General features: G+C 40.5%; 2 protein-coding genes across 7 annotated transcripts in view; both read right to left on the bottom strand.

Annotated features, from left to right (window-relative positions):
• Khc-73 (Kinesin heavy chain 73) overlaps positions 1-22,918 on the bottom strand; it is a 116,354-nt gene that overhangs the window by 17,895 nt on the left and 75,541 nt on the right. For all 6 annotated transcript variants that reach the window (XM_065236863.1, XM_065236868.1, XM_065236864.1 and 3 more), the window contains one exon: positions 920-2,279. In XM_065236863.1, coding sequence (XP_065092935.1) covers positions 920-2,279 — 1,360 coding nt within the window. The remainder of the gene's footprint in view (positions 1-919; positions 2,280-22,918) is intronic.
• Positions 4,927-7,329, bottom strand: LOC135713785 (uncharacterized). The gene is made up of 2 exons (XM_065237019.1): positions 6,378-7,329; positions 4,927-5,415 (listed from the first exon to the last, which is right to left on the bottom strand). Exons 1-2 carry the CDS (start codon positions 7,260-7,262, stop codon positions 4,927-4,929), a joined length of 1,374 nt encoding a protein of 457 aa, XP_065093091.1. The 5' UTR covers positions 7,263-7,329.

Raw genomic sequence — 22,918 nt, 5'->3', positions numbered from 1 at the left:
CTGTAACCTTCTATATGGCCAAGATTCCAAGATATATCATATTCAGAAAATTCACTTTCACTCTAGCACCGCGTAGTGAGATAATTCTGAACTTCTGTCCACCAGCCAAAAATCCATGACCAACTGAACAAATTTGCCGAAGACTGTAACCTGCGATATGGGTCAGGATCAGGAGATATTCCGAGGAGGAGCAAACAGTCCACATGTGTTGTTCAAAGTACAACGCGCAAGTGATCGTGTTACAATATAGGAAAGGTTAAACATGTCTGGTAGAAGGACGGGCGATAGGGTAGAGCGCTACTTCGTCGTAATCGTCCATTTCCGTTTTATCGAGCAGAAAACATCAGTATAATCAATGATTTCACCGTGCACAAATCAATAATACGTTTGTATCGATGTGCTAGTTTACCAGCTACAACACAAAGCCTGTTAGAGCGTATTGTGTGAATATTTACACTCATTATTCTCAAAACAAAAGAACCGCTCCTAGCGAACTCGCTTTTTCTACCTTCATCCGTAAGACGAAGAAAATCCAATGGCCTTTCAATGCGTTTGGACGGAATTGAAACTCCTAGGACGAATTTGGAATCAAGAAGCAGTGTTAGATTTTTAACAATATCTCAACAATATTTGGTTCTTTATCAAATTCAACGGTACTTATGAAAAGTGGAATACATTTTTGAAGTAATCATTGATAGAAACATTTTATCTATTGTTAAAACCCGTTCAAGAAAGAGAGGTAAAGCGTGGGTTGTGCCTAGTAGGACGGAAATTAGATCAAAAACCCTACCTACTCGACTATTATTAAAGTTCGAAACATGGACTATCCTTGCCAGCTCTGGAAGATTTCTCCCCGGGTAACTGCATACCACCCACGTTACATTATTTTCAATCCCTTCCTAAAAAAACCCCAACTCACCTAGACGGAATGGATCGTACGGAGCGTAGGGAGCGTACGGCGTCGTCGGGGACAGTATGTTCCGCAGCTGCTGGAACTGCTTCTCGTACTCCTGGCGTTGCTTCTCCAGCGCCACCTGTTTGTCCTCTTCGTGTTGCTTCTCCAGCCGGGAGATGGCTGCCTGGATCGGATTATTACTAAATTCGTTCTGCATCAGTTCTTCTTGAGCGTAGTAGTAGTCCAAATGTTGAGCAGGTGTTTGAGGTTCGGACGTTAGGTTATTGTTGTTGTTGTTGGACTTTGGACAGTTTACTCGGAAGAAGTGATGATTTCCCCACAGGATACGATCACCGTGGTTCAGGGAGGTTTTGTCCGTCACGACGGAACCATTGACGCAGCAGCGTGCGTTCTCGATCGGTTCCATGAACAGTTCACCGTCTTCGATTGTGATGAGACAGTGCTCCGGCTGGATGCCCAATCCGAGGAGCTGGATATCCGGCTGCTTGTTGTTGTCATTGCTTCTACCACCAATCAGGGTATAATTCTTCAAATAGTACACGAGCAGTTCGTTCAACGAAGGATCGGCATTCAAGTTAACCAAATAGTACTTGTTCTTCTCCACTTTGATACCACTATCCTGAACACTGATTCCCATCTTCTCCAGCGCCTGTTGTCGTTCGCTCTGAATCTGTTCCGTCTTCTCTAACTTCTCCTCCCAAGTCTGCGAGATTTGCTTCATCAGATTCTCACTTTCCGCCAGCTTATCGTGGATGTCTCCCCGTTTCATATCGCCAATACTTGCTCCAGTTGCATGCTTCAACATCTCTCTCAACGTCTCAACCTCCCTCCTGAGTTCACGAATAATTCGGGCATTTGGATCCTCGTTAACCACGGCATGATTGACGATTCTCTTCGCCCGATCCGCATACCGCAGCGTCGACAGCGTCTCTTCGTAGTTATCCGCTGCCGGTGAAAGTGTTGCCACCATCACCGTCTTGGAATTTCCACCCAAATTATCCTTCAGCAACCACGTCAACACCGAGTCTCGATAGGGAACGAATTTGTCCTTGTTACGACTCCCACTGGCCTGGTCGGCCAGTTTCGATATCACCAATCCCAACGTGGTCAAACTCTTGTTGATGTTCGAACCCTCCTTCAACCGTTCTCCGACGGCACCAGTTTTCACCGCCCGCTCACTACCGGCCAAATCGACCAACGAGACACGGGACACCTTCTCGCCCGTCACACCGGACAGCGTGTCGATCAGAGTCTGCGTGAGCACCACCGTGAAGACTGCATGCGAACGAGACGATTCCGAGTTCATGTTGGTGGCCGCCACCGTTCGGGACTTGTTTCCCTCGGCCATCAGGTTATCGATGTCCTGTAATTAGAGAATTAAATAAACATTGCTTTAATAATTGAGATACTCAAAGGTCAGCTGAAACTCGATGGCAGATACCCAGAAAACCACAACCCGTAATAAAGCAACCGAAAAATCCTGACCCACCCACAAAACACACAATCCCAATCACAATAATCCGCAATATAATTACAATCCATTCTCCGTCGGTTAAATCTGCTTAGATTTGTTTTTCTTTTTCGTTTAGTTGGTGAGAAAAACCGAACCGTAACACGCAACCATATGTGGCCGGGCACTTGCATGTGGACACACAACACACGCTAATGCCTACCTATACATATAGGATAGATAATGCATGGTTTTCCCGACCGGAGCGGCCGACCATGCGGTAAGCCCAGGACAATAAATGAAGTGAAAATCTCCGGAGAGTCGTTTGATTCGTTGGTCGTTTCTTAGTTCTTTTTTTCTCGTCACTAGCGCAGGACTCGTAATACCCGGAGTGAGTTTTTCCTGGCTCACTTTATTTATGTGCACGATAGTCAGCGCAAAGTTATAGTAGTAACAATACCGTATATCTCACTCACAGTGGTGGAAGGGAAGGAGGAGAAAAGAAGAAGAAGAAATGTCGCGCTGAACTGTCTGACGGGAAGCTGCTGCGGCGACCCTGTGCTTGGTCCTTGCCAGAGGCCTTTGAGCTAGCGGTCTTCCACACTACTGGTGTACTTTCTGTGTCTATGCAGGAAGAGAACAATAAATTACTCTATCGAGATTCACGATTTGGCACCCGTGGGGATGTAGGTCAGATGAACGGTCTTGGTGCTGGCGCTGATACTGCTGCATTAGTTGGAGTTGGAGTGCGGAAAAGTTTCGCAAGCGAAGTGGGGATTAATGAAATTATATTACTTGGACTCTTGGGCAAAGTTTTGCGGAGTTATATATAGTTCCAGAGAGCAGGACCGTGCATTATTTAGGTTCTTGAAGATTGTCGCATAAACGGTTTTAACGTGAAATTTCTGCCTGTTTCACATCAGTTGAAATCACGTTGCAGTACTGATTAGAATCCCGGTTAGCCCATTTAATATCGGAACCTGAACCTGAATACTTTCACAACAAAAAATTACATACGGTTCTCTCATAACGGCTTCAATTGACATTCGATTTAGATAAATTTCCAATTTATTTTAAAAGGAGGTAGTCATCTATAACCAGGTTCGATTCCTGGTTCGGTTGAAGAAAATTTTCTCGACTTTGGTGGGCATCAGTCTTCACGAAAACATGTACCATGCTGAGCTTGTGTACAAAAATCCAAGCGAATGTTTAGTTTGAACTTGCGTGCAATCTTAAACCCATGTACATTTCACACAATACACTCTGGTGTATCAATGTTGTTCGCAAGTGTATGCGCAGATGTTTGTACACGAGTTTAAACATGAGCTTAAACACTGGTTTACACACGGGGTTGTGCACGGAGCAAAATTTTCAGCAGTCTTCACGAAAACATGTACCATGCTGAGCTTGTGTACAAAAATCCAAGCGAATGTTTAGTTTGAACTTGCGTGCAATCTTAAACCCATGTACATTTCACACAATACACTCTGGTGTATCAATGTTGTTCGCAAGTGTATGCGCAGATGTTTGTACACGAGTTTAAACATGAGCTTAAACACTGGTTTACACACGGGGTTGTGCACGGAGCAAAATTTTCAGACAGACGTGCTCGCCCTTTTGCGCGCCAGCAGTGTGCATGTTGCAGCTTCGCTTTACGCCAAAATGTTGCAAATTTTCTGGCGCGCAAAAGGGTGGGCACTTCCATGCATTAAGTACGTCACGCAAAATGTTGGGTAAATCAACACCCCTCCCTTTTCGTCACCATGTGATGTCATGAAAAAATTAACAATTAATAATTTTCCGGTCTGCCTAAAGTGGAAAAAAACAAACTTTTTTTGTTTTTAGATATTTTTTTCTAATTTTTTTTTTCGTTTTTTTTTGGGTTTTAAAGGTTCACATAGAACAAAAATCTTTTCTGAATAAGGTTCAATTGATAAAAGTATGTTTTGTTCATTTTTCAGGTCTCTAGAACGCCCGCCAATTACCAATCCCCTTCCGATGTGACCCCAAGGAGCCACAGAGATTACACACCAATGAAACAAATCTCAAATGTAGAGAAAGATTTAAGCAATTTAATGCAAAAAAACCCCAAACGTTTGCGAAGTTTCATTTGCTCACAAAAAAATTCCGAAAATCGTCGAGTTTTTGACGTGTAACTTGTATTTCCCCCCTTAATTGATTTCTGCTTGGAAAATGTTACGAATTTGGTCGAACAGAAGATACCTGTTTCAGCACAGTTGTTCAGGTGACTAAGGTCTATTCGATGGTGGACATATAAGTTGTGAATTCATTAACTGCGCGGTGCGCGCATATGTGATTGATCATGTTTCATATCTTGGTACCCTGGCTTTTTGGGAAATTACTGTTTTCTGCAAGGTTGTCGTGGTACTTTTTCAAGTTGCGATTTTTTCGAAGTATACTGATAAAATAGTTTGTTTATTATTTATTATAAAATTATGAAAAGCAAACAAAATTAGTCAAAAACATAAATTCATAAATTCAAAACAAAAGGAAACATAGATCCAAATACAATTTCATGAATAATCTTAACACTTGGTTTTTAAACTGCATCATTCTGGCGGTATTTTTCCATGGCTGGTTCCAAAAGATCCTTATTGAATCGAATTATCATCAGATCATTAAGCATACTGGGTGACATGCGGAGTCGGTGTTGTTCCAGTAGAAGTTTTATTCCAGAGAAACACCGCTCTACCGACACCTCTGTTGCTGATGCGGATAAAGCTATCATAGCGAGGTCGTATATCTGTTCATCATCATAACGCCGAGCCTCCCAGTACTTTAATATATCGGTGCTGGATGGGAGCCGCGTTTTAGAATTTGCCAGATCAAGAAGTTTGACTTTTAAGTCGATCTCAGAAGGATTAAGCTTGGATGTTGACGCACGCTGACATTCTTCTTCAAGCATGGTTTCAAAATCGTCATCGCTTGACTTGGTAGCAGCGAGACATTCTGGCAGTTCTGATTGCTGTTGAATTGAAGATTTCTTTTTGAAAGTCTTCAATATGTTGGCAACTTTCAGCATGTGTTCCTAGATAATTTGAAAATAAATTTTAAGATAATATAATCGAAGAATATTGTAAATTTCTTAAGTTTAATTTCCTTTTTGATACAAAAAAAAGTATATTCAATCTTTTGTGCAAAATTAATCATACAATGTAATTTTGTCTATGTACTAACATAATTAACTGACTTCATTAATTATGTGCACGTATTCTGTTGCTCTACACACACTAATGCAAGCCTCCAATGTTCGGTAATTTTAAAACTACGGAACTGTCCGGTTAAAGTTTAAAAACTTGTGAAAAATTCAATTAAGAAAAGTTATTCCAAACTTGTAAAAACTTTATTCAGTTAACAAAAAATACGTTGATTTAATCCTTTGAATTTGTCGAACCTCTTAACGGAATGTCTTTATGAAGAGCTTTGAGTGGGTTGGTTTATTTCCTTTAAATTCCTTTATAATTGCTTATATTTTGACAGATACGCGTATTTCGTTTACTACTTGCAGACTTCATCAGTGCGAAGTACTCAACACCACTTGATTTAATTGATTTCTAACGTGTAACGGCTATTAAAAATTTAAACGACTTTTAAACTGTTCAAAGTGCATGCTGTTTCTTCAATTTAACGGGTGTTCAATAAAAAATGAGAATTTTTTCAGTCACATAGCAGCAAAAAAAATTTTTTTTTCAACGAATTCAGTATTTTTTGAATAACATAATGTTTATTCTTCAAAAAACGTCAATGAATATTGGAAGAAGGGGCCCTGGTCAGCCGTACGACGCGACTTAGTCGCAATGCTCTCACAAGAGCGCTGGACGGCACTGAAGACATTCTCATTTTTTATTGAACACCCATTATAATAAAACTAGGCTAATCTAAATTATCCCGGTGATCAAAGACATTTTGTTTTACATTGCACCATATCTAGTCAAAAATATAAATTATCTATCGTTTAAAAAAACTGCATAAATATTTAATTATACTTACGATCGCCTTCAGCCTTTCATCCATTGAAACATATGGCGAGTCGATAAAGCACCAGCGTTGGTCGAATAGCAAAGCCGCACGGAAGGCATCATTATCCATCATACGTATAGCTCTACCCTGTAGTGCTTGTTTAAGACTTTCTGAAAATCTATTGGCAGCAGGGATCTTACTGAGCTTTAGTTGACATATCTTTAGGAGCTTGAAAACGTCTCCTAGAATCAAATCATTCGCTTGCAGAGCTTTTGTTAGAACAAACAGCGGTTCGAATGCTGCGGTGAACTCTTCAATGTAGGTCCAGTCATCCGCTGTTACGTGCAATTCTTCAAACTTTTGACCAATATCCTCGAAAAATGCTTTTCTGCTATGTAACGAGTTGATCATTTCATATAGAGAGCCCCATCTCGTTTCCACATCTATTTTGGGCAGCGGAAACTTCTCAATTTCGAAAAATGGCTTGTATCCAACTTTCCGGCACGCTTTAACAATTTTTCGGACTTTTTTAAGAATGTCGCATTCCTTATCCACAGCATCATTTACAACCAGATTAATAGTATGGGCTGCGCATTTTAGTGTAGCAATACAGGATTCTTTACCGCTAAGAACAATGTTCTCAACGGCCTCCAACATTTCGTCAACTTCACCAGTGTGACATTCATTATCGTCTTCTTCATCATCGTTTTCATCATCACTGGCTTGTTCGTGCTCAATGGAATTGAGTGCCACTTGTTGCGATTTATTCAATTCTTGCCCACACTTTTGTACATTTTTTCCGTTATCAGCTGTGCAAGCATAAACATGCGTGACATCAGTGCTGTATGATTTCAATACTTCTTCAATGGTGTTTTTCAGGTTCTGAGCAGTTTGCTTATCGGTTATCTCCATCATCGATAATGTGCGAGTGGAGACTTTTCCACCATGAAGTATTCGAGCGTTAATCCCGAAAATCTTTCGGTTGTGCCGCACAGCTCCATCTATTTCCAAACAAAAAAAATCTTCAACTCATTCGCAATCATGCCCCTGATGATATTGGCGATAGCAGGGATACTTGAAGCGATTGCTTCACCATAGACGGGAATGTTTAAGCTCTTAGCTAGTGGTCCAATTGTAGCGCGACAAGCATGCGAGTTGAAGAAATTGAAAGAAATCGAATTGATAGTCGCCATTTCAATTAATCCACAATGGAATTCAACAGGATCCACTTGAACAGATACGGTTTTCAAACGCTTTGCTGGAGATGGCGAGGAGATCGGTTGGTCGGGTTTTATGCGTTTGTAGCCTGTGATTCCAATTTTTGCAGCGGTTTCTGGATGTATTTGAGCCAAATGCCTTTTCAAACTGCTCAATACATTTTTGAGTCTCCCGGTGCATCCAGGAAATTTGCATAGACACACATTATCTTTCTCATTGTAATGAAAATAATGTGTTCTGAGATTAACATTAGGCGTATTACCTAGTATTCAGGGAATAAACAAATGATTGCTTTAAACTTCAGACTATTGCGAACATTGTGAATTAGCTGCTGATTAATAATACGAAAAAATCTTTATTTGTTTTGTAGTATGCACACAAAATGCTATATAGTGCCCTAGAGAACGGGGAAGTGGCCAAAATCTGGCTTTAAACAAAATACATCATTTAACTCATCTATAATATGTTACAAGGTTGTTATAATAATTATCAACAAGAAAAATGTCATCACTATAACCTTGTAACATGTTACAAGACTACTCCGTAGTCCGAACAGAGCATTAGAGGGATGCATTTTTTTATTTTGCCTATGTTGTGTATTTTCAGTGAAAAATTGCAATGCATATTAACATCACAAAATATAATTATGACATACCGTTCATGATTACGAATTCACATGTAACTTAATATCACACTACACCACTCGCTGTCAGTAAACTGCAAACGAAAGACTGAAAGTTTTATGAAATTGCTCAAGCCTAACTTCTTCTTATGAGTAGTCTTCACGATACAAAATGTGTGCGAGGTACACGTTAGTTTTTTGCACACGCTTGTTCCCCACATTCTATATTCGCTTCTTCTTCTGAGCTTTTGCGTTTGCACATGAGTTTGAACATTGGTGCGAGCCGCGGTGCGAGCTGATGTTTGCACTTGTTCATTGTACTTGCGTTCAAACTTGTGTACAAATGGGCTTGAACATAGCCGAACATAGAATGGGAGCACAAGCGAGTGCAAAAACTAACGTGTACATCGCACTCATGTTGTACCGTGAAGACTGGTGGGCATAGAAGTAAGTGGACGAGATTGTATGAAAAAAGATCAAAAGGACAAGGTCGACTGTCAAGGTTTATTAGGTTCAATGGACAAATCGAATGACGAGAAGGGAGATACAGCGGCGCCGGTGGTGTATTGGTAAGCGTGACTTCTTCTCACTCCAAAGGGTTTGGTTTCAATCCCAGCCGGCGCCGTCGGGATTTTCTGAGGCATAACATCTCTGATCACGCCTACCTTCGAAAGGGAAGTAAAGCCGTTACTCCCCGGTCCATGAGTTTGATGGGTCGATATTGTAGGATCCAGGTGTGGGAGCTGCCTCCCTGGCGTCGGTAGCATTGGTACTTAGTACGGAAAACAAGTTCAATGGAAAACATATCATTTCATCCGACTTCTTCTGGATTTTTTTTAACGCCTACTTGCTGGAGTTTCTTTTGTCCCAGAAAATATTTCCGAATTTTGCAAGAAGTCTCTTTAAATTTTCCAATATATTTTCATCTGATTACAATTAAGTCCTTCTGGCTTCTCCGATAGCTTCTTTTGACTTCCGCTGGCACGTTCATCAAACTACTACAACAAGTTTCTCAGTGTTTGGAAATCTGTCAACATGCCATTGAACTACCGTGTGTCAGGTTCGTAACTGTTCATGAATATATATTCACAAATTAGTGAAGTGTCAGACACCTTTGCCTCAGTTTTGTAGCACCAGATGAATAAACGAAACGAAGAACGATGGTTTAATACCTGGGGGCAAGACAGCTTTTGATTGTGAGTAATATTCGAGTTAATTTTGAGCAACTCTGAGTAACTCGAGTTGCTCAACATGCGATGCATGGTAACACAGCAACCTTTTTGTGTTTATTCCCGAACTGTCAAACAAAGACGTTCTACTGTGATAAATATTTCTAAATTCTGCTGCTTCGCATTATTGAATGGTGAATCCTGATAAATATGGGCGTCTTATTTGAATACCTGTATAAATAAAGAGATCAAAAGGTGGTTTACACTGGATAACCATCCACAGATCCCATGACCTTCCTACTTCTCCGTGCCAATCCTTTGTACGCCGTTTTCATCCGAATCTAGTGCAGCCTGTTATCGGTCTACGTTGTGCAGATTCAAGATATGAACAATTTGCTGAAGTGCATTTTTGGTTAAATTGACCGCAGTTGGAATCTTCGAGAGGTACGAAAGCTACGACTATTGCTTTGTAATAGTATTCTCTGACTTTTGTCTGAATTCCCAAGAAATAGGGCAGAACTTTGAGGCAGCAACCTCATAGTTCTATTAATGCAGAACGTGGGCATTCAGAGAAGTATATTCTAGAAAAATAATCCTTGTATTAATTTGGTTGTTGGTTGTCATGATTTTCAGAAATATTAACTATAAGCAATTCTATTTGCCACTAACTTCGAGCCGAGATTAATAGAAAAAGCAATATATTGTCATCGTATAGTCATATTTAAAATTGTATGTTTCGATCAAACCAAATATAGCTCCCATCCATCTTGAATTCTATACATATTCATGTTTATCCTAGATGCTGAAATTTGTAATGTGTTGAAATGCAGAACCTCTGCTTTTCCAAGCACATTAAGCCTCATAAATCACGTCTTGCCGGGTGATACGGATACATTTTTCATGTTAGGCCATCTTCGGAGATGGCATTTTTTACCTTGTTTGCCTTTACATAAAGCAAAGTTCTTAGATTCCGCTTATCAGTGTGATTCATGCTGTTAATGGTTTCAATAGTTTAAATAACGATTTATAACAAGAATATAATAAAATAATTCTAATTCTCCTCCTCCTTTTTGATTGGGTAACCGTATGGGAGAACTTAAGTTTTAACTTTCTGCCTCTTCAAGATCGTGCGAAAATGTTCGTTTTTGTAAACAATCTTGTTCCAAATAAGGAAAAACTCAAGCTTTTTTTTCTTTTTTTTTTTCTTTCTATTATAGTCGCTTTAAGCTTTACTATATTGGCTATGCATAGACTAATTGTGAAAAATGTGGTTTGTCTTATTCTAATCAACATCGGATCAAGCAATGCACGAAGTCAAAAATAATCTGGGATTGGTGCAGCCATTATAGAGTGGATGAAGGTTAAGGCAAAGGATATCGAAGATGTTCTTCAATTGGAGATTCAAAACTCTTCAAAGCACATAATGTTGATTTACACTGTAGTTTGTATTTGTTGATGGATATAAGGCCAGACTACTTTGATCCTTTTTGAGTAATTATGAGTTACTCAAATTTACTCTGAGCAAAAATATTAACTTTGAGTACAGCTGGCTTGCCCCTAGTTTAATACAAAAAAAAAACGATCTCAACAGGTCACCGAATAACGCGTTCAATGATTGTATACAACTTTGAACTGCACAAATCTTCTCTTCGTAGCTACCGCACATCATTGCCGTATAGATAAGAACAAAGCAGTGGATGATACATAAGGAATCACAAACGTCATCTCTCTACCGCAACAACTCTGGCAGTAGCAAAGCGCAGCTAGGTACATAAGGAACATTCCTTCGTCCTGCGGTACCTGGCGAGCGAATAAGGGAAGAAATAATCGAAGAAATTGAACGTGGATAAGTTAGTTAGTTTAGATTTATTATGAACACGGATCAATGTTACTAGTTGGATTACACTTCATGGTCGGTCGAAAATGAATGGAACTAAATTTATATATTCAATAAAACTCTGATAAACTCTGATTTTAAAGTTATATGAAGAAATAACTTCCTGGTTTCTTCGGGGAAGCTGTTAATTATCCTCCTTTTGGTACAGTTTGTCTTCCAACGGGACGCAGAATGGTCCTCTGTACGATTCGGAACATCCGTAAAACTGGAAAATTCATGAAATTGGAGTTAGAGCTGCGCAGTTTTGAACGGATGCACTTATTAGTGAGTTTTAAGAAAAATATGGGGTGTTGGCCCAAATATGTACCCTGGAGGGCTAAGGCTGGTCCATTGAAAGATCCGGAACATGCGTAAAAGTGGTCAATTCATTAAACTGGTTCTAGAGTTCCATGGTTTTTTTACGAACACACTTGTTGATGTGTTTTTAAAATTAATTTCACATTGTGGCCAGAATATGAACCCTGGAGATCACAGACTGATCCTCCGGAAGATCCGGAACATCCGTAAAAGAAGTAAATTAGTTAAACTGATCCTACAGCTGAATGATTGTTTTGCGCATTCATTTGTGTCCAGAATATGCATCATATTGATCTTCTTTGAGATCCCGAACATCCGTAAAAGTGGTCAATTCATGAAACTGATCCTAGAGCTCCATGTTTTTTTTCTGCGCAAGCACTTGTTGATGTGTTTTCTGATTGAATTTGGCATTAAGGCCAAATTATGCACCCTGGAGGCCACAAACAGGTTGTCCAGACGATCCGGATTATCCATGAAAGTGGTCAATCACGCTTGCGACAACATATGTAATATCCGTGAATGGGTGTTTTCATATATTTTTTGGACAACTTTGCAGTGAACAGTTATTTCCTAGAATGATAAAGTCTTGAGATATGATACATGCACAAGCTCTTACGTACACTAAAGCCGTGTAGTGAGTAGGTTCCAAACTTATTGTCCATCATTTGAAATGACCTGGTTAGCTTACCAACTATGTAGAAGACTGTATTTTCCTAGTAAGTCAGGATTTTGTGATAAAGCACATAGTAAATATCACATATGCAATAAAGCCGCGTAACGGGAGCATTCGCAACTAACCTGTTCTGCATGTGAAAGGCCTTGGCCACCGGAAAAAAAAAACATTGTTGAGGACTGTATTTTCCATGAAAGTTAGGTTCATGAGATATAAATAGCACCTAGTAAATCTCATAGGGGAATTTACGTATTCTTACCTTCTTTCTATAGCCTTTTTCTATAAGGAACGCACACATATGCAGTATTGGTTTGTTTACAATCTTTTGCTGCCAGCTGCTCTAACAATTTCAGTCGAAAGAATTGTCAGAAACTGTTTTCAAACGCTTTTACAAAGCTCCAATCTTCTCTAGTGAGAGCGAGTATTGTCGGCAACCAGTTTTTCTTCGGCAACCGTTCCATTCAAACTGCATGTAAATCTGCTGTTCTATTATCGGCAACTCGAAATCAGCTACAATTTGTTGTGCGTGTGTTTTCAAGAAAACCTTGCTAGATTGCTTTTTCTAAGTGGTAAAAATATAGTCAAATTGAAGCTGAAAGCATAAAGAATCGTTTGCATGCATTCAGCGAAGTGTTTTCGTAAGAAAATCCAGTGAAAATAGTGTTTCAATTTGGGTTGCCGAAAATAGTCTGGCATGCCAAAGCCGTCATTTCCCCTATATGTTGAAATTATTGTGAATTAAAATGATTTTTTTTTTTGAATTATTTGATTAATATAAAAGTTAGTACCCTCCCTCTCCCGCTGTTTGTATCATGGTAATTAGCATCCTGAAAGATTTCGTTCCGTGCGGTTAGAGTTCACAATTTGAATCGACTATTTTTGTTAATTTTGGTGTGAAGGGCAAATCACTCTTTCGCGACGGAGTCGCCTCTGGTGTAAATGATGGGAACTCCGATGATGATAAAATAAAGCTTTGAAGGAAAGCTTTGCTAACCGTTCGGTGAGGGTAAAGTTAGGAAATATGGTCGTTCGAGTGCAGTGAGTCTGACTAATGAGAGTGAATTTGGGGACAGCCGGACCGTTTCCGATCCTTTTCAAGGAACGAACTGAACCTACCTGAGGTTAGGTCTCAAACCGGGCAAACACACATTGGCGGGGGGCGGTCCTCATTAGAGGTGGCGCTTAAATCGCTCGTTTTATTAAATCGAGTGCGGAACGGTAGTCCCTGGGTGTTTCTTTGTGGAGTTTGAACATTTTTAGTAGTAGAACGCCAATCGTCTCTGAACGATTTTCGGCGTGCTACAATGGGTCGATAGGTAGGGTCCAGGTGGTGAGCTGCCTCCCTGACGTCGAAAGCATTCAGGAAAACAAATCAAGGAAAAAAACTTCTCCCGAAAATTATTGATCCTGATTTTCTCGGGAAATTTCTTCCAAAACTGTTTTTGGCTTCCCCGAAAGTTTTTCCGGCTTCTCCCAAAATTTTAATCTGATTTCACACAGAATATTTTTTTTCTCCAAGTAGTTGGTTTAAATTTTCTCCAAAATGTTCTGCCAAATTTCTCGGAAAACTTAATCCAACTTCCCCGCAAGCATTTTTTTTTTAATTTCTCGCGAAATTAATTGATGATTTTGACTCCCTACAAGAGTATCGTACAGGGGGTCTATTAAAGCCGTAACTACACTGGACTGTCACGTGATTGAAGCGATTATGGGTGTCACTTGAGACACTTTTCTGTCACGATAACGCCAATTTTTCTACGGAAGTTACTTCTGACCAGGCTTGCTGAAACTCCTCGAACTCACTGGAGGTTTTAAAACACTCATATCCTGCGAGTTTAGCCAGCCCTCACCTCGAGTGAGTGGCGACTAGAAATACTCAGAGGGAGAGATGGGCGGAGAAAACAAAATACAATTCGGCAGCAGGGATTTGTACCTAAATAATCTTGCAACCCTTGCTAGAAGCTAGCATTTCACATGACTGTTACTTTTGATTCGATTTACGTGCAAATTAATAATTGATCACATCGCAATATTTTGCACATTTCTTTGTGCCATTAATTAACCAACTAAAATCAATTAATGAATAGAGTTAGAATATTGTTTTTTTTATTCAAAAAACTAGTTGAATTTGAGAAACACACGAAACATAGAGGTGATTGAATTTCTGTTCGATTGTAATACTCTCAAATTTAATCTAGTAAGAATAAGAAAAATTCTAATGGGAATGTTCGATTGGCTCAGATTTTGACAGTTCATTTGGCTCAAAACATTCCTTCCGCTTATCTCTCCCTCTGAGTATTTCTAGTGGCGACAGGAATATGGAAGAAGTAAACAAAAACTCCTCGAGAGAACTTCAGCGAGAGGATGATTTGACGTGAGGGGCGCTTTTCGAGACTCCGGATGACTTTTTTGTTCGACGCAAGAAGCTCAGAGTTCACCCAGAGTGAGAGTAAAGGCCGGCGCACAATGGATACGTTTTCAGGATTTTTTACAGTTAGCCCATGCATTATCTGTCAAATAACCCGAAAACGTATGCATTGTGCGCCGGTCTTAAGAGTGTGTGACAGAAAACATGAACATGAATGGCAGCAAACCTCACTCTCATTTTATCCCCCTTCGCTCACAAGCTCTTAAGCTCAGTGGAATGATTTGGCAGTAGGCATTCTACTACAGAAAAATGCTATGCTCGGCTCATTTCAAACTCGCGAGTGAGGCTCCACCAAGCCTGCTTCTGACTTCCCCTGAAAGATTCCATCGATTACTCCTGGAAGTTTCTTCTAACTTTCTTAAGAATTTTTATCTGGCATCTGCTAGACCATATTGGATCCCTAAGATTCTTCCACATTCATAGGAATTTTCTTTCTGTTTTCTCAGGAAGTTTCTCCAGGCTTCTTAGAAATCCTTCTTTTTTTCTTGGAATTGTCTTTAACTTCTCTCGAACGATTCATCAGATTTGAATGTGCTTCTATTTATCTCCCCCAGTGTCTTCTGACTTCTCCCAGAAGTTTCTCGAAATTTCCTACAGAAGATAGGTGTGGCCCTGAAATTTCATCCGACTTCCAACCAGTGGCGTCCCGTAACCTCACTTTTTACCTGTGCACTAACTCTTAAAACCAGATTTAATTCCATATTCATACTCGATTCGGTTGAAAAATACACATGATCTTCTAGTTTACTCGATATCTATCCATTGCAAGCAATATTTAGATAATTGTTTTTGTTTTGCGAGTTGGTGCACAGGTAGATTGAGGTTAAGGAAACGCCACTGCTTCTAACGGAAGTTTAAGCGGCGCCGGTGGTGTAGTGGTATGCGTGATTACCTCTCACCCCAGCTGGCCTGGGTTCAATCCCAGTCGGCGCCGCCGGGATGTTCTGAGGCATAACATCTCTGATCACGCCTTCCTTCGGTTCATGGTCCCCGGTCCATGAGTTGCTGGGTCGATAGGTAGGGTCCAGGTGTGGGAGCTGCCTCTCTGGCGTCGGTAGCATTGGTGCTCAGCACGGAAAACAAGATCGACGGAAAACAAATCAAGGAAAAAAAAACTAACGGAAGTTCATCTGGTTACCCATGGAGTTGACTTCCTATATGTTCTGTCAAAAACTTCTTCCAATTTCTCTTGGAAGATTCTTTAGACTCACTCAGGTAAATATATACATATAAATCAAATTTTCTGTACACGGTGTCCCGTTTTGTGTGGGTGATTATTAGTAATAATTTAAAATTTATGCCCTCTATGAAAACACAGTTCTTTCATAGTTATCCTATCTCAGCCTAGGGAATCGGGAAAGGTAATTTTGTATAAAATTCTCTGTAATGTATGTCCCGAATAGGAAGCACTATCCCCAATAACTATGCTAAATTTGAACTAATTTGTATGCTATTTGGATTTGCAAGCAGAGTTGTGACCTATAACAATCACGATCGTTAAACGACTGATGGTACCGTGTCAGCACCATAGTTGGCGCGTTCCTAATGATGACGCATTCGTTTATTTTTGATCGTATCTCGATTTTGACAAGATAACTATTTTTAAAATCTTTGAATCTTTGAATATCCTAGGGCACTGGAACTAAAATTTGCAGATGTAACATTTCAAAAATAATGATTTAATATAATCGAACATTATTGAGTGCGTCGATTTAGGAACCGCTTCGAATATGGTGCCTCCACTCCATCAAGTTGACGAAAGAAGTAAAAAGCAACTGGTGAATGTCGTCTTCGGTGGTGATCCATTACCGATCTGGTCATTCCCGACAATCACGATACTCATCAGTGCTCGTTTTGAAGCAATTTCTGTTTTGTGCTTATTTGAGTGTGTTGGTGAGTGAGTGAGAGCCCAACAGCTTCTGTTTAATTTTACCCGCTTTGTTTGTAGCTCACACAGTCACGCTGTCACGCATGCCGAGACGAACTTGGTATGCGTAAGCATCGTTTTCATTTTCTTTTCTCATCATCGTACTGCAGAAGTCTTCACTGTTTTCGTTGTGCTTTACATCATCAGCAGCGACCATTACTGGTGATTGTTGTTTATCATGGCTCTACCTCTACAAAACGTTCTGTCAGCGATAGTCTGTTGATGCGTTGACGAGTGTCGAGTGAGTGTCATGATATTTTGCATCACTGTATGCGCGAGAATTTTAAAGTTAGTATGGGAAAATGTATGGGTAACAGAAAGAGAATGTGCATTGGTTTGTAAAATATTCAGGCTTGCTTAATTTGGCTCATACCTGAGACCGGGAACGGGACAGAGAAGTAGAGACCAAAAATCCAAACCTGACAATATTTTGGAATCCAAGATGTCAAACGTGAGACACCTTTGTAATTTCGGAACGAAGATGACGAATAGATGTACACCCCTATTCTGTATTTCGTTTCGAACGAAATTCTCATACAAAAAAAATATTTTTTTGTATGAGAATTTCGTTCGAAACGAAATACAGAATAGGGGTGGTAGTAAATTGATGCCCCACGCCAATATGGAATACAAAATGGGAGCTTCCAGTATTAGATAGGTGATAATATGGGTATGTACGGAACGTAGGCAACATGTAGATGCCGAAATAGATGCCCAACGTAATTTTAGAATCAAATATGATGACTTGAGGCCTCGGATAGCCAGGAAAAAGAAGAGAAGATCACGACTTTCGGTTTCAAAAGAGTAACAGAAACAGATACCCTAGAATGTGGGTATTTCCGGAATACATTGTATGGTATCTGAAGGTTTTTGCAAATTACATACTTCGAAAAAGTCATGTAAATTTCGGTGCCCTGAGGCCGACACATGCAAGCGGGTATGACATAAGAATCAGTTGAAAGAAACAAGAAATTCAATACAATCAAACGCACTTTTAGTCGTTTCAATTTCGGAACACTTGGTTTTACATGACATATTTTTTTGCGTTGTATGATTAACGTCAAAGATGGATTACATCTCTTGTAAAAATAGTTTATTTCTAAGTGTGTGGAAGTCGCCATAGAGCAGTTGCAAGACAAGAAGCGAGAAAATAAACAATTTTTAGATTTTACCTCTCAGAATTCTATGAATCTTCGCATAATGTACAATAAGGGCAATGAACCAAGTTTGTGCTGGAATTTGGCCATTTTGACCCACGGCTATATTTTTCAAAATGGCACATTCGATATTGTTCATGAAAACAGCTCATTTAAAGGGTGTCCCACATCAAATTGCATCACGGAAAAAACGCTGTAAAAAATTACCTATTGGGTATTTTCTCTTAGAAATTTGGGTAGAAGTAGTTTAGTGCATTGTTTACACTGTCGCGAATTGATTTTGGACATCGGAAAACCACTCGGAATCGTGCAGTCAACGGTGAGTCGTGTGATTAAACGTTACTACGAAACTCTGAGCATCGAACGGAAGGAGAAATGCGGTCAGAATGGATGTTCTATTAGTGATCAGGATCACCAGTGTGTCGTGAAAGCGTTTAAGCGGAATCCCAATGCTTCGATCAGGGATGTGGCCAAAAAGTTGAATCTGTCCAAGTTTTTCGTTCAGAGAGCCAAGGACCGGGAGGGATTTCATACGTACAAAGAGCAGAAGGCTCCAAATCATGACGAACGGCAAAATACGGTGGAAAAGGAGGTTTCCGTACAGAAGAAGCTGCAGCCAAATGTTGTACAGAACCTACTTAGTGGAGTTAAGCGTAAGGTGCGAGCGTACGGTTATGGTATTGAAGTTGAATGAAATAAATATACCAAAAGCTTACTAATGGGTTATATTTTATTGCCTGAAAGTTTGAAAAAGATCGGTCAACTAGGTAATTTTCTACAGAGTTTTTTTTTCCGGTATGCAATTTGATGTGGGACACCCTTTAATTGAAATAACGTCTGAGGCAAAGTTGTAGGTAAATGGACTCCCATTTCCAAAAAAAAAATACACGCTAAACAAAATTACACAAGCGGTTGCAGTTGGTCATCGAAGCGAAGGGAGGCCACATTGACTATTAGTCATTTGTTTTGGTTTGGATCTTTTTTTTTTGTGTCATACTAATTAAAATGCTTTTTAACATAAAACTTATTAATTTGAAATTCTACAATAAAAATATCAATCGAAAAAGTTTTGTTTAAATGTTTACATTTATTGTGGATTAATCTTTTTTTTTTGTGCCGGTCACTGCATAATCGAAAAACGGACTAAAGTCTGGACCGCGCAAAAATTGATCAACTTCAAATTGGTGTATTTCTATTAATAATGCATAAAAAAACCTGAAATGTGTATTTGGAAGTTGAGTGTATATACAATGGTTGCTATGATGAGTTTTCACCGTTTGCTCTCCAGTTTTCAAAATGACGTCCAACCAAGAGGAGCAGCGTGTCAAAATTTTGCTCGCGCAGCAAGAGAATCCGACGTTCTCACACGCCAAGTTGGCAAGATTGCTGGATGTGGCCAAATCGACCGTTTTAAAAGTGTTCAGGGAGCGTCTGTCGACCGCCAGGAAGCCTGGAAACGGCGGAAATCGCAATCCGGACGTGGCAGCGACGACAAAGAAGGTGGCGGTGAAATATAAGCAGAATCCTAAACTGTACAGCGGGCCAAGAAACGAGCCGAGTTGTCGACGTTTAAGAAGGTGAAGGTGGCGAACCGAGATTACAAACAAAACACGTCGGCAAAGCAGCGGTCCCGAAAGCTGTATACGAATCTGCTCACAAAGTTCGACTGTGTCGTAATGGACGACGAAACTTATGTGAAGGCGGATTTCAATCAGCTTCCGGGACAGAAGTTTTATACCGCATCAGGAAAAGAGAAGGTGGCTGAAATTTTCAAAACCATCAAACTATCAGTTCCCGAAAAAATATCTCGCCTGGCAGGCCATATGCACGTGTGGTCTATAAAGCGGCATTTTCATTACTACGGCAACTATCAATCAAGAGATCTACGTCCAGGAGTGTCTGAAAAAGCGGCTGCTACCATTTCTAAAGCAACATAATAGACCTGTGCTGTTCTGGCCGGACTTGGCGAGCTGCCACTATGGGAAAAATACAATCGAGTGGTACGATGCGAACAACGTGGTTGTGGTACCCAAAGACCACAACCCTCCCAACAGCCCAAAACTCTGGGCCTTGGTCTAACGGAATCTAAAAAAAAACTAATAAATCCATGGAAAACGAGCAGCAGTTTAAATCTAACTGGCGTTCGGCTGTGCAAAATTTAATGGAAGGGGTTAAGCGGAAGGAACGGCAGTTCGGATTTGGCAAACCAAAAGAATAAACGAACATTTTTTCCTTTAAATATATGAATTGAACTACCAAAAGAAAAATAAGAAGGTTTTTGTGATATGAATTTTGACTGAAAGAAACGATTTTTTGTTGACCAATTTTTGCGCGTTCCAGTCTTTAACATGAATTTAACAAACAACTTCCGAAAAGTAAACATAAAATCTGCATTCATTACAGTTTTAGCATATTTTCCTTACAAAATCGAACGAGAATCTTACACTTTCTAGTTGAATGTGACTCATTGCTCTAGTCATGTAACTGTTGACAAACATCTCCTACACACGCCTTACCCTGTTCAACTACTTCCCATAAACTTTAGTCGAATTACGGGTTTCGAAAAAGTGGGAAATTCAATCACATCAACTGGCCTGGAAAATTTTGTTTAAACCTTTTCCAACAAGTCATCATTGTACACAAAGAAACCAAGCTAATTCCTAGTTGTCGCTGGTTTATAAAATAGGACGGGTAAACCGTCTCACACAAGGGTACACAAGGTGAAAAGTGGAATATTCATGTTAATTTCTGCACCCCTCGCATCCGCATTCATCATCCACTGCTGTGCACCCGAGACGCTACATGTGACAAAGAGGGCAGTAACACTCCAGAGGCAGAGGCTCCGAAAGCAGTGCGGGCAGGGCAGTAACACTCACCCAGAGTGTATGAGTGGGTGGATGACTTGACAGACTGAACTGGTGAGCGCGCGCGTGTGATGCATCTTTTCTTCCTTCCAAACAATACCTCAGCAACAGTGACACAATAACACAACTCGGCAGTAATGACCTAATGATGGTAGTTCAAACCGTTGGTGATGGTACAAATCGTGATACCTTTCGAGCTTTGCCTGCCTACCTGTTATGCAGAGTGAAAGAGTGGAGAAAGCTCCCACCCACGGCTGAAATTGGTACTGAACATGCGGTCGTAAAGCAAACGTGACGCTACTGCTACTGTAAATACAACACTCAAGTATCGTCTTTTGCCTATCTCAAGCGACGAAAGGTCTGTCCCTTGAAGCAATGATAGCAACACCCGTTCGCTCAAAAGGTTAACTGTTAGTCATTTACTGCCGCGTTGCCTTCGAGTAGCTAATAATTTAAATTTGGTATCCTTCAAAAAGCCATAGAGCACACGCCACAAGGAGTAAATCGATGGGGCCTCGAACCTTCATTGTGTCATGGTGTTTGGTACCAAGGCCAACTACCGACCGCCGTCGCTAATCATGTGGAGTACTTTCTTCGTTTATGTTTGTAACTGTAGCTGCAACAGTAGTAGACAGGAGTTAATTCCTGCCGTTGAATATGATCTGCGTTACAAAATGCGTTTGCATGATGCAACTACAGCAAATGAGCTCTCAAAGTGTAGAGCGAAGGACTCCGGTCGTTATGAAATGCAGCAATTGTTGGTAGGCGCATTGTGTTGTGGCATATTTCCTTACTGTTCTACAAAATGTCAATTTATGCAAAGTGCACTGCGTCCTGGTTTATAATGGGGCGGAAAATGCAAGAGCAAGTGCGAGATTGCCTGCAGAAAAATAGTTGCTTTAAAATTATGGTGGTGTGGTAGGGGTCTACCATGCGAATGATTTCTAGCTAAAGAAATGCATGACTGAACAGTTTCGCTGGTGGTCCAAATGATGCCATTTTCATTTTAAAATTCCAGTTTCGAATATAACTGCCTTAAAATAACAAATGAAATAAAAATGGCACCAATGGAAAAGTGACCTTAAAACTCCAAAATGGCATTAAAACATCACTTTTCAATCGTCTTATAAACAACTAGAAAACGATTTAGGTTAGCGACTGAAAGTCAATTTTTATTCGTTATATGCGACAGTTAGAAGATACTGAGAGGTTAGCACATATCATCGGCAAGAGACGTGCGTGTGAGAAAATTTGCGAAAAAATCTAAGGGCACCGGTGGGATTCGAACCCACAATTCCCATTCAGTACACGGGTGCATTGCCAATTATACAACGGTGGACCTATGGTCTACGGATGTATTTGGCTAATGACATATGAGTTTCGAATCCGTTTCCCTCCCTTAGTCTTTTTGCGCAAGCGTTCTCAATACACAACAGTAGAACAGAGACGAGTTGTGTTTGTTCACATCGACCGATACTGAGTGGTTGCGGTACAAGCACATATCGTCGGTAATAGACGATTGTTGTGCGCGACAAAGTTCAAGAATGTGATAGAAGATGCCCTAACGTCGGTAGAAGGGCTTCCACCGTTGGAGGAATATAACTTCCTCTCCAATCTGATCTTGGACAGCGCGCTTCAAGCTCAAACTCGGCCGGTTCCAGGAACGTCTTTCCGTAGGAAACCTCCTTCCCCTTGGTGGGACCAGCAATGCACTGAGGTTTATCGTAAAAAGTCCGACGCGTTTAAGCTTTTCCGGAAACGTGGAACACCCGTACATTTCGAAGCGTACTCGGCTCTTGAACGCGAAGTCAAGAGCCTCATCAAAGCCAAGAAACGCGGATACTGGCGGCAATTCGTGGACGGTTTATCGCGCGAAACGTCGATGAATGCGCTTTGGAACACGGCGCGAAGGATGCGTAACCGGTCTTCAAACAACGAGAGCGAGGAGTACTCGGATAGTTGGATTCTCAAGTTCGCGCGAAAAGTATGTCCTGATTCTGTGCCGGCACAGATGATTCCTCGCGAAACGACGAATTCTGTAGACGAGATCAGCCAGCCTTTTTCAATGCTGGAGCTCTCACTCGCGCTCCTTTCGTGTGGCAATTCGGCTCCGGGGGCTGATAGAATCAAGTTCAACTTGTTGAAGAACCTCCCAGACGTCGCTAAGAGGCGCATGTTGAACTTGTTTGGTCAGTTTCTGGAGCTAAATATTGTTCCGGATGATTGGAGGCGGGTGAGAGTTATAGCCATTAAAAAGCCTGGAAAACCCGCGTCAAATCACAACTCGTATCGTCCCATTGCGATGCTATCGTGTATTCG

The sequence above is a fragment of the Ochlerotatus camptorhynchus genome, unplaced genomic scaffold (assembly GCF_037179485.1).
Source record: "Ochlerotatus camptorhynchus isolate MF236.1 unplaced genomic scaffold, CSIRO-AGI_Acam_v1.1 ptg000577l, whole genome shotgun sequence".
Classification (NCBI taxonomy): Eukaryota; Metazoa; Arthropoda; class Insecta; order Diptera; family Culicidae; genus Ochlerotatus; species Ochlerotatus camptorhynchus.
This window is presented reverse-complemented; position numbering and strand designations above follow the sequence as displayed.

Excerpts from the sequence above, each read along its gene's own strand:
- LOC135713785 (XM_065237019.1), bottom strand. The coding sequence starts at position 7,262 with ATGATGGAGATAACCGATAAGCAAACTGCTCAGAACCTGAAAAACACC. Across the intron at positions 5,416-6,377 it reads ATGAAAGGCTGAAGGCGATC|GAACACATGCTGAAAGTTGC; the intron begins GTAAGTATAATT and ends CAAATTATCTAG.